The 17,214-nt window shown below is 38.9% G+C and overlaps 1 protein-coding gene across 1 annotated transcript in view; it reads left to right on the forward strand.

Annotated features, from left to right (window-relative positions):
- STK32C (serine/threonine kinase 32C) overlaps positions 1–14,433 on the forward strand; it is a 268,447-nt gene extending 254,014 nt beyond the window's left edge. The window contains exons 7-12 of the mRNA XM_063433558.1: positions 725–828; positions 933–1,049; positions 5,350–5,475; positions 6,177–6,308; positions 7,443–7,507; positions 13,001–14,433. Of these exons, the coding sequence (XP_063289628.1) occupies positions 725–828; positions 933–1,049; positions 5,350–5,475; positions 6,177–6,308; positions 7,443–7,507; positions 13,001–13,166 (710 nt within the window). The 3' untranslated portion in view covers positions 13,167–14,433. The remainder of the gene's footprint in view (positions 1–724; positions 829–932; positions 1,050–5,349; positions 5,476–6,176; positions 6,309–7,442; positions 7,508–13,000) is intronic.
- The last annotated feature ends 2,781 nt before the right edge of the window (positions 14,434–17,214 follow it).

Here is a 17,214-nt window from a genome sequence, read left to right on the forward strand (position 1 = left end):
AGTCAAGGACTCATGCTATCAATCCTAAAGGGATTAAGTGCACATAATTAATCAAGGAATATTTTTTCCTTGTTTAATGTGTTTGCATATGTAGATATCTGTAGAAAGTTACCTAGATAGACCTAAACATAGCTTCGTACTTCCTGATTTCTAACCCAGTTGCCCAAGAGTGTCAATGCATAACCACACATGAGACCTTTTGGTTACCTTTTGACAAGATCTCCACCTATAACTGGCCTGGACAAAATATTTATTAAAGCAGTGTTTCCCAAACCAGTGCTCATGGCCCACCAACAATCCAGGATTTATGTATTTTCCTTTTTTCTTTCAATGGAGACACTGACAAAACTTGGACTGTTGGCGGGCCATGAGGATTTGCGAACCACTGCATTAGAGAATATGGGCTTGCTCATAATGGAGATTGTAAGCGTGAATCGACTTGAACTATGGTAAATTAATTATGTATTAAATCTTTTCATTGTTTACCTATTGTACAGATCCTGCGGAATATAATGGCACTATATAAGTACTTGTTATTGCAAAACTTTTGATCCCATTTCTAAAAATAAGCGAGATTTACTATTTTGGTTGTGATTGGTTGTGATCTATTCATCACATTCTCCCAGAAAAAAAAAATACCTGTAGTGCTCCCCCCACACTCCCCCCCCCAACCCACCCCAAAAAAAAGTCAAAACATGTTTTGTTTTTGGATTATTTTTTTAAGCTCCAGAGATTTTTCAGTCATTTGTTAATGGAGGAACAGGCTACTCATTCGAAGTAGATTGGTGGTCGTTAGGAATAATGGCATTTGAATTACTTCGAGGATGGGTGAGACATTTTAATTTTCTTTTAAATCTCAAACTGTTGCATTATTAATTTTTTCTGTAACATTTTATTGTACGTAATATTCTTTTTGTTTTCTTTCTATCCAGAGGCCGTATGATATCCACTCAAATAACCCCGTAGAGACTTTAGTCCAGTTATTTAGCACGGTCACTGTCCAGTATTCATCAGTCTGGTCAAAAGATACAATTGGTTTGCTACGGAAGGTAATTTATTTTATACATTTTTGTATACTGTGTATACTGGTTTTCCTAAATGTTTTTTATATGCACAGCATTTCATGTTAATATACACATTTTCCAGTTTTTATATTCTTTCTTATTCATACTTATTCTAAGCAAACATAAAATGCATTTTCTATAAATATTTCAGACGTTTTCATTCTACATATAATAGAATCAGCCAGGAGGTTGGAATAATGGGTTATTTAAGCTGTTTGCTCTTAATAGCTAATTATCATACCCTGGGTTTATACCCCCGAGATGTTACATTTAGCAGCCTGAGAGCCTGTGTTTCCCTGCGGACCTACTGACTGTCACAGAAATGTAGTAATATATTTGGTAAATTGTGGAAAATTAAAGTAAACCATTGCTTCATTGTATGCATATATAAAATGAGGCTGACTATTCATTGAATCGTTAAACGTAGACTGAGAGCTTAATGGTGAATTATACATTCATTGCTTCAGGTGCTGTAAACCAGAAAAATGAAACTCTCATAAAGTTTATTTAAAATATGCTATAATCTTTCCTTTAGAAAGGCTAACTATGGAACAAATATCACTTCAATGAATAAAAATAATACTTGATTTGTGGATTATTTATTAGGGATCGACCGATTATCAGCCGATATTCTGTATTTTCAGCAATATCGGTATCTGCCAATAAAGATACCGATATTGCCTCATCGATAATGCAGACCAGGGCCGCCGTCAGGTTCCTGGGGGACCCGCGGCACTCCTGGGGGGCCCAGCACATTCTTACTTACCTTCCCAGTAGCTCCTTCAGCTACCCTGTCTAACTCTTGCGAGTCCTGCGACCGTCAGAGCATTGCCACGGGTTACCATGGCAAAGCTCCACGCTGCACGCAGGCTGCGAGAGTTAGACAGGGGAGCTGAAGGAGCTGCTGGGAAGGTAAGTGTGTGCTGGGCCCCCCAGGAGTGCCGCGGGTCCCCCAGGAACCTGACGGCGGCCCTGGTCTGCATTATCGATGAGGCAATATCGGTATCTTTATTGGCAGATACCGATATTGCTGAAAATACAGAATATCGGCTGATAATCGGCCCCCCTCAAAGACAAATATTATGTGCAATACTGAGGAAAATGGAAGGAGCTGCTCATTTTGTCAACATGCCGTAGACATTTCAAATGGCTGTAGGACAGACCATGGTAATGCTTACTGCATCAAATATCAAACTGAACCATTTTACACACTTAACATACCCACAAACACACTCTGCATCATTATATACACACACTACACAAACACACACACTGCATTCACTATATACACACACTACACAAACACACATACACACTGCATTCACTATACACACACTACACAAACACACACTGCATTCACTACACACACTACACAAACACACACTGCATTCATTATATACACACACTACACAAACACACACTGCATTCACTATATACACACACTACACAAACACACACACACACTGCATTCACTATACACACACTACACAAATACACACTGCATTCACTACACACACACTACACAAACACACACTGCATTCACTATACACACACTACACACACACACTCCTCATTCATTATATACACACTACACAAACACACACTGCATTCACTATACACACACTACACAAACACACACTCTGCATCCACTACACACACACACATATATTCTTATAAACATAAACAATTCTGACTGGCATGTATATTTTGTGCATTTACTTTAATAAAAAAAAAAAGATTTGCCAAAAAAATAAAAATAAGAAACATGTTCAGTTAACAGAAGATTTGTGTAGAAATAGTTTATTTTTTTTAAATGGTAAATGTACAGAATATCTGTATCGGTAAGTTATCGGCTATCGGCCTGAAAGTTCGCAGATTATCGGTATTTGTTTCGGCTCTATAAAATCAATATCGGTCGATCCCTATATATTTATCTTAAGTTAGGTTTTGAGTAGTCTTACTGTACCTCTGGAAGATATCTAGTAGTTACGGTGGAAGATGATTGCACTCTTCAAGTTTAATAGGTTACTCTAACTATTTATTTAATAATTAGGGTTCTTGACATCATAATGCCCTATTGGACATTTCTAGGAAGTCCTTACTTAAACTTTGAAAAAAGTTGTTTTGTTTTTTTTTCGTACCTGCAATCCAGCTTCAGGCAAAGGTCCCGGCACCAACCTCCATCTGACATTACGGCAGCTCTTGTGCGGTTCAATCACAGACTTCTCATAGTGAAGCTTGTGATTGGACTGTTTTACCAGCTCAGAGTACATGCACGTGTTCTAAGCCAGCAAGCAGGGGGGAAGGCAGAGTGGGAGGGATTATTATTTTTTTTTTTTTTAAAGGCTATATATATATATAAAGGAGGGAGGCGGAATGACTGCACAGAGGTTGAGAGGGAGGGAAGAGGTGCTCAGCAAATGGATACAGAGTTAACTGTGAATAATTGTGAGTATTGTCTTAATCAGTTTAAAGTAGACTTAAGCATTGCAAGAAAATGTGTTTATGCAGATATCCAAACCAATCTACAGTGTCTTCATTAGCAAAACAAAAAAAAAGTTTCACCAGTTGCTTTTCAGTTCATCCAAATTTTGATAGTTGATAAATTAGTTCAATATTGTAAGGTTTATTGGTCAGCAAAAGCAGTTATTACCAGCCAAGATCACGAGAGAAAAAAAAAAATCCTTATGGGATCTCTAATTCATTCTTTTCCAAAGGACCCATTGTGGACCCATTGTAGACCCTCCAGTTATGGTGAATGCTATGGATCCCCAAGAATATATTCAAATTGTTAGTTAAATAAGAATCATTGGAAATGATGTCTCCAAAATTGACATTTAATTTGTATTTAAGTTGCTAACTGTTTTCTCTAAAGATTTCTGTTCTTTTTAAATGTACATGTCTATTGTAGCCATTCATGTCGTAGAAGCATTTCTTCATGTTAACTGTGATGAGTATTTGCTTCCATTATTTCCAAAATGTGAATGCACAGCAGTGTGCAAGGAACCAGGAGACAATCTGACACATTTAGTTGTCCATTACAATGTTCCATTTCCTCAGAAATGATTGTTTCTCTTTAAAGTGTTCTACACTATAATGTACAATTACTGCGACTGTTGTTGCTTCACGTCAATGTGTAATGCTATAAACTACATGTTGACATGTTGTACAATACAGGTAATAATATCAATTTGTAATATTTCTACATGGTTTCCAGAAACACGTAGGTGCGTATGAGCTTTCCCTTTAAGCCATTTAACACAACATCAAGTCAAGCTTTCTTTCATAAAATGTAGATTTAAAGCACTGTTTGAAAAGTCAAACTACTATAAAATTGGGATTTCTAAAAGCCCACAATTGCTAGTTTTATGATAAGTGCTTGAAATATAAAATATAGTATTTCTTCTCCCAGCTGTGAGATGGCTGTCTAAAATTGCTGAGGTTCGCAATCTCTGGACTTCCAAATGGCAAAAGGGAATTATTTTTTTCTCACAGCCAAAAAAAAAAGAAGGATTTTCTGTTAATTTAAGATTGTGTTCATTTTTGTAATATGCAAGGTAGAAAGCGGCATCACATAGCGATATAAATGGAGGAGCCTTGGATAATGGGAGAAAATATACATGCACAACATATATATATATACATACATAAGCATGAAACTACATGGTATCATTATCTAGATTCAGTTCTACGTTTTGCATCTCAGTACTGCTGTGGTTCATCAGTGCCATCTACTGGTTAAAAGTAAATTCTGTTTGTGTTCTCACAAAGTAATATTACAAATGTCATTTAAAAAGCACAACATTTTGCATCAGTGCACAAAGGATACTCAGATGAGCTCACCATTTAATGAAGGAGTGGTGAAATGTACACAAAACGTTAGACTAAATAGGGCAAGACATGAGATATACTATAAGACCAACTAGCTATGCTCAATATTTACAAACACCATTAGCTGTAACGGGTTAAATATCTGCACGCTTATTGTGAATGTGACTAGCTGGTTGTGATTTTCACCACTTTCTCCAGGGTAGTTGAAAGGGGTGAATTGTAAGTAGAAGCTTAAATAATAGGAAACAACATATAATGACGATTATGATTTCATTTAGGATACTAATAATATTAATATACCAGTAGTAATCCTATATAATGAGAACATAGCTAAAGTCCCTGTCATTAAAGCTAACTGTGATTAATATTCTAGTTTTTAATGCACATACACAATGCCGCACTATCAATTTAATGATTTTTTTTCTTCGTTTTTTTATTTTATGATTAAATCCAGCTCTTGACCGTGAACCCGGAACATCGTTGTTCTTGTATCCTGGATATTCAGAGTTCAACCTATTTAGCAGATATTATCTGGGAGGATATACTAGAGAAGAAGGTGGAGCCAGGATTTGTCCCAAATGTAAGTAAGCATGGTGTGATATCTGCTTCTATTCCAAAATGTAACCAAACAGGAGGGAAAAGCTCTACAATCCCTAAGAGGGGACAGGGATACTATCATCAAACCCGCAGACAAGGGAGGTAACATAGTTATGATGAAGTCAAATAACTATGTAAAAATGGCCCTTAAAATCTTGGATGATAAGGAAACTTATCAAATACTCCCAAAGGACCCTACAAACTCATTTTTGGAAGAGTATAAACGGATCTTGGATGTGGGTCACAGTGGAGGATTGCTATCCAAAGAAGAATATGACTTCATTCTTAATAGAAACCCTAGGATAGCAACCTTCTACCTCCTACCTCCTCCCAAAAGTCCACAAAAATATACTGGATCCCCCGGGGCGCCTGATAGTGTCAGACAATGATTGCCTCACTCAAAATGGAAGTATCTATCTTGACAAAATTCTACGCCCATTCGTGGAATCCTTGCCATCCTTCATCCAAGATACCAAACAGACACTGGCACTTCCCGAACCTGTGAACCTATGTAGTCTGGATGTAGAGGCTCTTTACTCCAATTAGTAATCTGTGTCCCAAAATACCAATACTGGGTTATTTATTCACATAGGCTTTAAAAAAAAAAATGCTGTGTATACACTATAGTGTAACTGTTGTTAAACATTTCTCTATACATTTCATTCTCCATTATTTTTTGTACAGAAAGGCCGGTTACATTGTGATCCTACATTTGAGCTTGAAGAGATGATTTTAGAATCAAGACCGTTGCATAAGAAAAAGAAGAGACTTGCAAAAAATAAATCCAGAGACAACAGCAAAGATAGCTCTCAATCAGTGAGTACAAAATCAAAATGATTGATCACAGTCCTCTTGGTGAATGACCTCATTAGTACTAAACAAATTCTTGTACTTTTTGTCTAACCTTTACTTTTAACAATTAACACATACATACTTTTACATACATACAGGTACTGGCACTCTCCTTTACTGTCTACTGTTAATACTCCGAGTGCCAAATCCTGCTATTCGTTGTTGTATATATTATCTGTTTTGTTTGTCTGTAATGAGTCACTCAAATGGCCAGTCATAAAACCAGTTTGGTCCTCATAGACCCTACTGTGATGCTCATATGACATTATCAAATGCTAAGGACAGTTAATTTGAGGATATTTTTTTCAGAAGTGAAGGTTCATAGGTGATCGCTTATATTTAATAAGTTAACCGGCAAGCAATGCGCTGTATTAATATTAAGGTTATATTTCTTAAGGTTTTGACTTACCCCAGTCTACGAAATAGTGGACAGAATAATCAGGATGTCATTAGTATTCATAGCTACCGAACGTTGTAAATAAACACATAAATTGTACTTCTTTTATTCATAAATACAATCTGCATACATATAATATAATATGTGTGTGTGTGTGTGTGTGTTTTGTGTTAACATTGTTATTGGTGTTTTCTTGTAATTACACTCACATGCACTGGAGCTGTGTCCCCGCTATTAATAAAAACTTGTTGGTGGAGAATAAATGTTACCAGGCACCTGGTAGTTAAGTTACACTCCATAGACCTAGACATTTTTCACTTTTTTTTTTCCAATTAAAAAAAAAAAATCATAGTAATTGCGTTACTGTTCTAAATGTAAATATTAATGTCAGATTCTGACTGAGTTCATCCCTGTTTGATTTCAATTTCAAATTAATGTTCTAAAACTCAACAATATCACAAGTATGGAAACATTATTAGTCTATGTTTATTAGCTTTGTCTTGTGTTCACAAACATAAGCAAGTTATCAAACATAAGTAAGTTTGATAATTATGATTGTGGTAAGGGATGTAAAAGCTGAAAGATGCACTGAATATCATACAACAATGTTTAAATACAATTACGATCTAACCGTTTTAAAAGATCCAATTTAAAGTAAATACTTCTTATTAAAGCTGTCTTTTTTGTTGTTTTTTTACTAGGATGACTATTTGCAAGAATGCTTGGATACTATTCAACAAGAATTTGTCATATTTAACCGCGAAAAGTAAGTAATAGAAGAATACAATGTGAAAAATGTAATTTATTTGCTACTCAAAAAACAACACATATATGTAGATGTAAAGTCTGTTTCAGCGCAAATACAACTTGGATTGCTTTCAAGATTGGGCATAATGTATTTGTTTTTGTTTGTTTTTTGTTATTTGGGTTGTAGTGTATTACCAGATATTACATTTTAATATGTATCTTGCAAACTGGCAGTCATCTATTCTTTTAACATCCGTAGAAATAACTAGAAGTCTCTCTGAATATGCAACTGTGACTTTCACATAATACAATTATTTCCCCCCTAATATATTTTAGAAATATATGGAAAATATTATATTAAATTGGTTGGCAATTTGTTCCCAATTTTTGTTAAAAAATAAAACAATTGTGACTTTTGTATGACCAATTGTAACTTTGAGTTCCTGAGGTGAGCACATCTATGGCCTTCAAAGGGTTAATCAAGAGACCCCGTACACCTCCACCCAGTAGGAGTTTATGAAACCGTCGATGCTCGTCCTTAGGGGCAGCTCGTACATTAAACGATATAATAATTTTTTTCTGTGTAAATTTACACCTCTTAGATTGTGCTTGTTTGATCATATATGCATTACGTTCTTTTAATTAGTACTGCAGTTTTCATCACCTCCCCCATATTATGCCCTTCTACTGCTGCCCGGGAGAGTAAAAAATAATTATCAGATTTTTGGGTGTTTGCCACAAAATATGATTAAATCATATGAGAAGTTTGTGCTACAGGTCATTGGCTGTCTGACAGAACCATGTTGTTTGCCAATGCTTCCTTTTTGGGTGACAAATAAGCCGCCAGAAAAGACCGGCCTGCTTACTGGTCTATCATTAGGGCTGTCAGGTTCTTAGGTTGTTTGCCCCAGTGGGTGGATTGGCAAAACTCCACTTCCCCTGATTCAGTATTCAGGATCGCTCAGTAAGATATGAGGCTGGCTTCCCTTCTCTTCCTCTCCCCTTCCCGCCCCACCAAGTACTTGCAGCCTACTGCACTGTTCTGGGTCCTCTACAATAGTCGCAAGCACAGCGTTAAAATCAGGTGCCTGCCGCCATACTTACAGACTCTTTGTTTGGCTCCATCCTATGCAGTGAAACCATTAGGTGCCCTAATACGATTAAAAGAGAGCCCCACAGTCCCTGCAAGCAACAAGGCTTGCACTTGAGCTTCTCTCCTCACTCTCCAGCACCCACAGTATAGAGACATCCTGAAGCTAATACGGCACCACTTCAAAAGCAGGTTCCTGCCACCAGGGCCGGACTGGGATAAAAATTCGGCCCGGGCATTTTTTTATCACAGCGGCCCACTAAGAAGGGGCGGTGCAGAGAGGGTGTGTTTGGTCGTCACTAACGACAAACACGCCCCCTTCTCAAAGTGCAGGCCAGGGCAGACCATGCGCAGAGCTCTGCTAAAGAGCTCTAGCATGAGAAAAAAGCCCTGTATTTGTTCTGCACAGTGCAAGCAAATTTAATAACATGCTTGCACTGTGTTTCCTTGCAACTTGTCTCTGGTGTCTCTATAAATGGATACCAGGAGACAAAAATGCCAGGAAAGAGTATCGTGCTGTGTTTGGAGCCTGCTTGTGGGATTGTGTGTGTGTGTGTATAGAGTGAGCTGATTGTGGTGTGGTATTGTGTAATAAGGTCGGTTTTAGTCGTGTTGTGTTTGTGGTGTAATGTAATGCATATGTGGCTAGGGTCTGTAAAGAATGTGTGTATAGGGGATGTAGCAAGTGTGTGCATACAGGCTATAGTGTGTGTGTGTGTGTGTATGTGATGTAGTGTTTGTAGAGAGTGTGTGTTTAGGAGTGTAGTATGTGTTTGCTTACAAGGAATCTAGTGTGTGTATAGGGTATCCAGAGTGTGTATGTCAGGAATGTAGTGTGTGTGTGAGTGTGTATATATATATATATATATATATATATATATATATATATATATATATATATATATATATATATATATATATATATATTTGGAAGTATTGTGTATGTGTGTGGTGCAGTGTGTTGGGGAGGTTCGGTGTGTATGTGAGGGGTGCAGTATGTGTGTATGATGGATGCTGTGTGTGATGTGTGTGAGGGTGCTGTGTATGAGGGTGCTGTGTATGATGTGTGTGAGAGTGCTGTGTATGATGTGTTTTTTGATAGTGCTGAGTGTGATGTGTGTGAGTCCTGAGTGTGATGTGTGTGAGAGTGCTGAGTGTGATAGTGCTGTGGATGATGTGTGTGAGTGCTGAGGGTGATGTGTGTGAGGGTGCTGTGTGTGAGAGTGCCGAGTGTGATAGTGCTGTGGATGATGTGTGAGAGTGCTGAAGGTGATGTGTGTGAGGGTGCTGTGTGTGAGAGTGCTGAGTGTGATAGTGCTGTGGATGATGTGTGAGAGTGCTGTGTGTGATGTGTGTGAGAGTGCTGAGTGTGATGTGTGTGTGAGTCCTAAATGTGATGTGTGTAAGAGTGCCGAGTGTGATAGTGCTGTGGATGATGTGTGTGAGTGCTGAGGGTGATGTGTGTGAGAGTGCTGTGTATGATGTGTTTTGTGATAGTGCTGAGTGTGATGTGTGTGTGAGTCCTAAATGTGATTTGTGTGAGAGTGCCGAGTGTGATAGTGCTGTGGATGATGTGTGTGAGTGCTGAGGGTGATGTGTGTGAGAGTGCTGTGTATGATGTGTTTTGTGATAGTGCTGAGTGTGATGTGTGTGTGAGTCCTAAATGTGATGTGTGTGAGAGTGCCGAGTGTGATAGTGCTGTGGATGATGTGTGTGAGTGCTGAGGGTGATGTGTGTGAGGGTGCTGTGTGTGAGAGTGCAGAGTGTGATAGTGCTGTGGATGATGTGTGAGAGTGCTGTGTGTGATGTGTGTGAGAGTGCTGTGTATGATGTGTTTTGTGATAGTGCTGAGTGTGATGTGTGTGTGAGTCCTAAATGTGATGTGTGTGAGAGTGCTGTGTGTGAGAGTGCCGAGTGTGATAGTGCTGTGGACGATGTGCGTGAGTGCTGAGTGTGATGTGTGTGAGAGTGCTGTGTATGATGTGTTTTGTGATAGTGCTGAGTGTGATGTGGGTGTGAGTCCTAAATGTGATGTGTGTGAGAGTGCCGAGTGTGATAGTGCTGTGGATGATGTGTGTGAGTGCTGAGTGTGATGTGTGTGAGAGGTCTGTGTGTGATGGGTGTGAGAGTGCTGTGTGTGAAAGTGCTGTGATGGGTGTGAGAGTGCTGTGTGTGATGGGAGTGAGAAAGCTGTGTGTGAAAGGGCTGTGATGGGTGTGAGACTGCTGTGTGTGATGGGTGTGAGAGTGCTGTGTGTGAAAGTGCTGTGATGGGTGTGAGAGTGCTGTGTGTGATGGGAGTGAGAGTGCTGTGTGTGAGAGTGCTGTGTGTGAGAGTGCTGTGATGGGTGTGAGAGTGCTGTGTGTGATGGGAGTGAGAGTGCTGTGTGTGATGGGAGTGAGAGTGCTGTGTGTGATGGGAGTGAGAGTGCTGTGTGTGATGGGAGTGAGAGTGCTGTGTGTGATGGGAGTGAGAGTGCTGTGTGTGATGGGAGTGAGAGTGCTGTGTGTGATAGTGATGTGTGTGCTGTGTGTGAATGTTAGAAGGGATTGAGTGTTGGGGGGGTGAAATAAAATAAAAGAGTATGCATTATGTCCCCCCCTCCCTTCTTACCTTTAGCCTGGGAGGGGGGACCGGCATGCTGGTGAGTGGGAGGGGGGACAGGCACTCCGACGCCATCCCTGGTGGTCCAGTGGTGAGTGAACTCTAACCTGAGGGCTAGAGTTCACTCTCGCGAGATCCGGTCGTTGCCATGGCAACGCGCCGGATCTCGCGAGAGGAACCCGGCGGAGCTGCAAGATAGAGCTCCGCCGGGTCCTCTACCTCCCTCCCCAGCCGCATGTTTCTCCAAGGGGGCCGGTGAGGGAGATCTCTGATCTCCTCACCGGCCCTTCATTGAAAACAGCGGGGCCGGCGCTCGGATACTGCCGGCCCTGCATAGACCGGCAGGGGAGATCCTGGGACCTTCCCCTGCCGGCCTCGGCCCATGGCCACCGTGGCCCACCGGGCATTTGCCCGGTGTGCCCGATGGCCAGTCCGGGCCTGCCTGCCACCTTGTATCCTAACTCCCGCCTCACTTTATGCTGGCAGGCGGGTCTTGTTAGTCAGGGACCGCTTCAACGCTTGACTACCTGTCTCCCTCCTGTACATAAAAACGAGGCAGGACTCCTTCAATAATTGGGTCCCTGCTGTAATAAGCTTAAAATAGACCACCTCTGACCCTTCCTGAGGCCCTAAGCCCAGCTCCCTTCAATACCACATGGTGCCTGCCACTAAAGCCACCTGGCCACTGGGCAAGATGATCAGTGGTATATTCAGGTATGTCATTTCTCCGGTAAGCTGCTTACTTGTTTTATGTATTTATTTTTAATCATTTTGTTTAAATTTTAGTTTAGTTTAGTATTCTCAGAGAAAAGGCAGTGTTTACACTGCTGCCTTGGGACATCTCTAGTGGCAGCCACTAGAGGTGCTTCCTGGGTCAGTGCCCTACATTCGGCGTCTCCTCACTCTGTATGGAGATGCTGAAATATCCCCATAGAGATGCATTAAAGAAAGATATCATGGCACTAGAAAAAGTGCAGAGATGAGCTACAAAATTGATAAAAGGAATGGAGCATTTTAGTTATGAAGAAAGGTTAAAAAATGTTAATATCTTTAGTTTGGAAAAACGGCGCCTGAGCGGGGATATGATAACATTATACAAATATATTCGGGCCAGTACAAACCATTATCTGGAATTCTATTGATAAACAGGGCTATACATAGGACACGAGGTCACACATTTAGGCTGGAAGAAAGGAGATTTCATCTAAGGCAAAGAAAAGTTTTTGTTTTTTTTACAGTAAGAGCAATACGGATATGGAATTATTTGCCTGAAGAGGTGGTTTTGTCAGAGTCTATACAGATGTTTAAACTGCAATTGGATAAATACTTGCAAAAACATAACATACAGGGATATAATTTCTAATTAGTGGGGTAATAGCTGCTTGATCCAAGGAGACATCTGACTGCTATTTTGGGGGTCAAGAAGGAATTTTTTCCTAGTTTGTTGCAAAATTGGAAGTGCTTCAGACTGGGTTTTTTGCCTTCTTTTGGATCAACAGCAAAAACATATGTGAGGAAGGCTGAACTTGATGGACGCAAGTCTCTTTTCAGCTATGTAACTATGTAACTATGTAATACACAAGACTTTAATACACAACATGCATTAGCTATGGACAGCGACACACTCTTCAGTTTGCACAGGAACAAAACTCTATGCAAATAACAGGATATAACTATGGTAAAGATTAACTTTATTTAATGCTAGACAACTTATGAAAAAGTACCTAGAGGGAACATAAATTGCAAGACCTGCAAAGCACAAGGGCAATTATGATTTGGTTGTTATGTGAACACATTTTTCTTCTTTTGCACTTTCAGACTGAAGAAGAGCCCACATGGGAGAACCCAGTCAACGTCAGGACTGGAATCAGCTGATGAGGCGGAAGCTGAGGCTGAACCGGAGGCTGAACCTGAAGTTGAAGTTGAGGATTCCACCCTGAACATGTGTGGTTCAGTATGCTCATCCACTGCCAGCATGAACTAATGAATTAGTGCCTGTGAAAGAGTTCTTGAAGTTAAACAGTTTATGGTACCATCCTCAGGCTGCATAAATTCTTAATAAAACTGGAACAGTTGCAGTCAAGTCTAGCTTTACAAGGAGTTAAACATACAAGGTGCACTAAGTTAGTTTTATTTTCATCTTAGCTGAGTTCTTTGTTGCTTATATTACTTGGAATTCTTTATCTAACAGACTAATATATTTTTTAAAGAATGGTCGGGATGTACATCCAAGTGCAGGCTGCCTTTAACATACCAGAAGATACTATTTTTGTCTGAAATACATCTATGGAATTATGATGTAACAGTGATGCGAGGGACAGGACAAAATTACCGCAGCCTAAAAAAGAAACCTGCAGCTTGACTATTGTCTAATGGTAACTTACACAATTTAAATATATACATCTTTTTGACAAAACCATACCGGGCAGGTACTGAAACCTACGTATGAGAATACATAAGCAGTACAAACGATGGTATTTCAATTATGTTTACCTTAAATGTTCAACAATGAAACAGAATCCTAGCATAACAATGTACTAAAACATGGCGATATTGAAAATGGGGAGGGGGGTTTGTAGGGTCAAGGCTTCTCTTCCATGTGTCTGCTATAAACTGACTCTTCGTGGTTGGAGAAAGATGAACACTTCTACAGAATTCAGAATATTTTGAACATTATTTTGAGCAAATATGTGTACAGTTACATTGGAGTATTGAATGGAAGTTCTATCATCCATTGGGGGCTGTACAAATCGTATTAACCCAAGAAGTAAGTTAAACTTTTTTTGTTGTGCCAGACAAATTTTCTAAACCAATGAAACAAACAAAAAACAACAAAAACAAATAAAACAAAAACCACTCTGAAAATGATCTCTTCATAACAGAATCAAGAGACTTTTTCTTTTTTTTTTTGCACTGATGAACAATAGGGGGGGAAAAAATATCAAATTGTAACCTGTTTGACATTTCATTACTACCATACCCTGAGAAGTTTTTTTTTGTTTTTAATTTATTTTTAATGCTGAGTGTAGTTGCTAAATGGAATTCTTTTATTAGGTCTGTGATAACACATCATGGTGATGTACAGTAGTTTACAGGTAGTACTGTCACCAATAAGTAGTTACGTTATACTTTTTAAGCTCTGTGAATTGCCAGGGATAAGTGAACCCAGTATTATTATCACAGTCTATTGGAGCTGAAAGGTTTAATAGGTCACATTTTTTTCAAAGGTAAAAAGAACAAAAAAAAGTAAGGGAGGCATATAGAATCAATCTTGTTTCTGCTCAAAGGGCTACTGTCACCTCAAAACTATTTTTTTTTTTGTCACTCTTTTTATTGAAATTTTTAGTTTTTTATCGTACCCATGCGGGTCATAAAAAACACAGTAAACGTATAGTACACATAGTTATTAAATGTATTACAGCATAAACAATAGCGCTATTAAACAATTATGCACTAGGAGATGTGGACCAGCAGTGGTACGTTATCAGGAGTGTGTGAACTGCTTCGGGAGAATGGGTGAGTGGCAACAATGGGCTTAGGGTAATCAGGTTTTTGAGTTATGGCCTTCTTCTAGGTGTACCCAGAGCCAAGGAGGGCCTGGGGGGAGGTAAGTAGACGTGGAGCGGTCGCTCCCTCCTTTTAATGGGGGGAACGAGTGGGCTAGGTATGGCTCTAGGCCAACTGGTTATGTGTAGCTGTAACTGTGCAACATAGATCATGTTTGGTATAGTCTCTGTTGCTCCTAGGGAGGTCAGGCCTCTGGAGTGGATCGCTGGACGGTGTCCTGGGTGGGTGCGGGGATGCCCAAAGCATGACAGAATGTCGGGAACTCTGCAACTCAAAACTATTTTTAATATAATTGTGATAGTAGTTGCTGTGACTACGACCACAATAATAATATTTTAATCAAGTATTTAAAGGCAATTTATTTTTAAATAAAGTTTGTGTTTAACCCCCCCCCCCCCCCCCAAAAAACCCACATCTCCACCTTTAATAAATGGGGATGCCACCTTTTAATATATGACAGAATCTTAGAACCATATACATGCACCTTGGGCCGGATAGTGTTTTAAATCTGACAGTTCCTGTGGTCTTTCCTCCTTCACTTTCTGTACAGAAGCAGGGAAGACCATATAGACGAACTGTTGGATTTCAAACACCGTCTCACCCAAGGTGTATTTTTATGACTGAAGCATCCTGTCATATACTAAAGGTAGGGATGAGTTTTTCTCTATTATTATTTATTTTTATTTTTTATTTTTTTACATATACTTCATTTAAACAAAATCTATTTCATTTCAATACTAAAAATATTGTTATATTAAAATTTTTTAAAAATCAAGTTTTGGTATGACCGTTGTCAGATTAACAGAAGAATGGCGTGAGACCCTATTAATAAGTTGTATACTGTAAGTATCATGTATAACACAATTCATTCTTTCCTGTATTCTTTTGATTTAACTGAAGGAATGATAAGGTATAAGACCCTATGAATAATAATAAGTAAGGTTCTGTGAGTAAATGTCCTGTATAACCCATTTCATTTGTTCCTGTATTCTTTGGAAGCCATTTGTATTCTGAATCCACATACATCTGAAAATATTTTTACCCTTCCCATACTATACTATTATTGGATTGGTGAAAATGTTTGATATACATCAAGTTAAACACTTGAGTTTATGTGATCACAATTGTTCCAAAATATGGCATTCTAACTGGGATCCCTGTAGTAACAGCAAAGTAGTCCAGGCACTCAAGGGCTTCATGCATCAGCAGATTTATTGGGGAAAAACAGGACAGATACAGCAACGTTTTGATCCCTTCAGGGATCTTTATCAAGCTACAGTGCACTGAGGTCTACAGGTGATGAGTACGGATCACTCCCTTTTTTGCTGGAGCACAGATCCCAGCAGAAAACCACTGGACACCAGGGATAATGCGATGTGTGCATATGAATGTGTGTGAGTATGTGCATATGAATGTGTGTGAGTATGTGCATATGAATGTGTGTGAGTATGTGTATATGAATGTGTGTGAGTGTGTGTAATTTACTTTAACAAAAGGATATTGGGGCAATACAGAGTGATATACACCAAAAAAAAACACTTCAAGTGAGGGTTTAAACATATATTTCTGCCTTGGTGCGGTACACGTCTGCAACTAACCAGTACCCCCAAATATTTATTTCAAACAGGGTTATTCACTAAAATGAAAAAAGTGATTTTCAAATTTAAGATCAAAATAGCCAAAATGGAAAAAATTTGTAAACTCAGGTATGCTGTGATTAAGACTACTCCGGCCTTGTATATTGAATTCACTTTGAATTCTCACTTTAGTAAAGAACTTTGTTAGTGTTTGTACGTGAACAGAACGAACACTACAAACACCTCCTCTCATTTGATGGCCCGTACAGGCAATGTTACATTTACACATGTACATTGTGCCTGAAATATTTGTTTACAGTGTATGTGAATATTCTTTAACATATCTCTAAATTCCATATGGAATGTAACATTTAAGGACACATTTGTCACCTATTAGTATCAGCAATCCACATGTAAATCTCAATATTTTCTGACTTCAGTGGTATTGCCGGCAGAAACAAGGCTTGTGAAATATGTATTGTGATCTCTATAATAACTGTTGCACAATGCTACCCTGCCTTTCAAAAAACATTATCGATCTGTTACTGACCCTGGACTGTAATGTAGGCCATTGTTACAAATGTGTAGAGTAAGGAAATATGCATTTAAACTATGGATGCTAAATCCTGGTAAATGGTGCTGCTGTGAGACGTACGAAGTGTGACACTCACTAAGAAAACGGTAGAAGTCTTCTCGCACCAATAATCTTGAACAGCAAAAAAAGTGATTACATTTTTTTTTCCCCCAGTAAACCAAGATACATTTTGGCTGACATACAGGAAGGATAAAACAAATCAAGTACATTTCTCAGGCATATAAGGTGAAAATGATTTTATTTATTTATAATTTATATTTTTATTGCTGCTATTTACCATCCCTACTGTACAT

This window comes from Pelobates fuscus, chromosome 10, assembly GCF_036172605.1.
Source record: "Pelobates fuscus isolate aPelFus1 chromosome 10, aPelFus1.pri, whole genome shotgun sequence".
Lineage (NCBI taxonomy): Eukaryota > Metazoa > Chordata > Amphibia > Anura > Pelobatidae > Pelobates > Pelobates fuscus.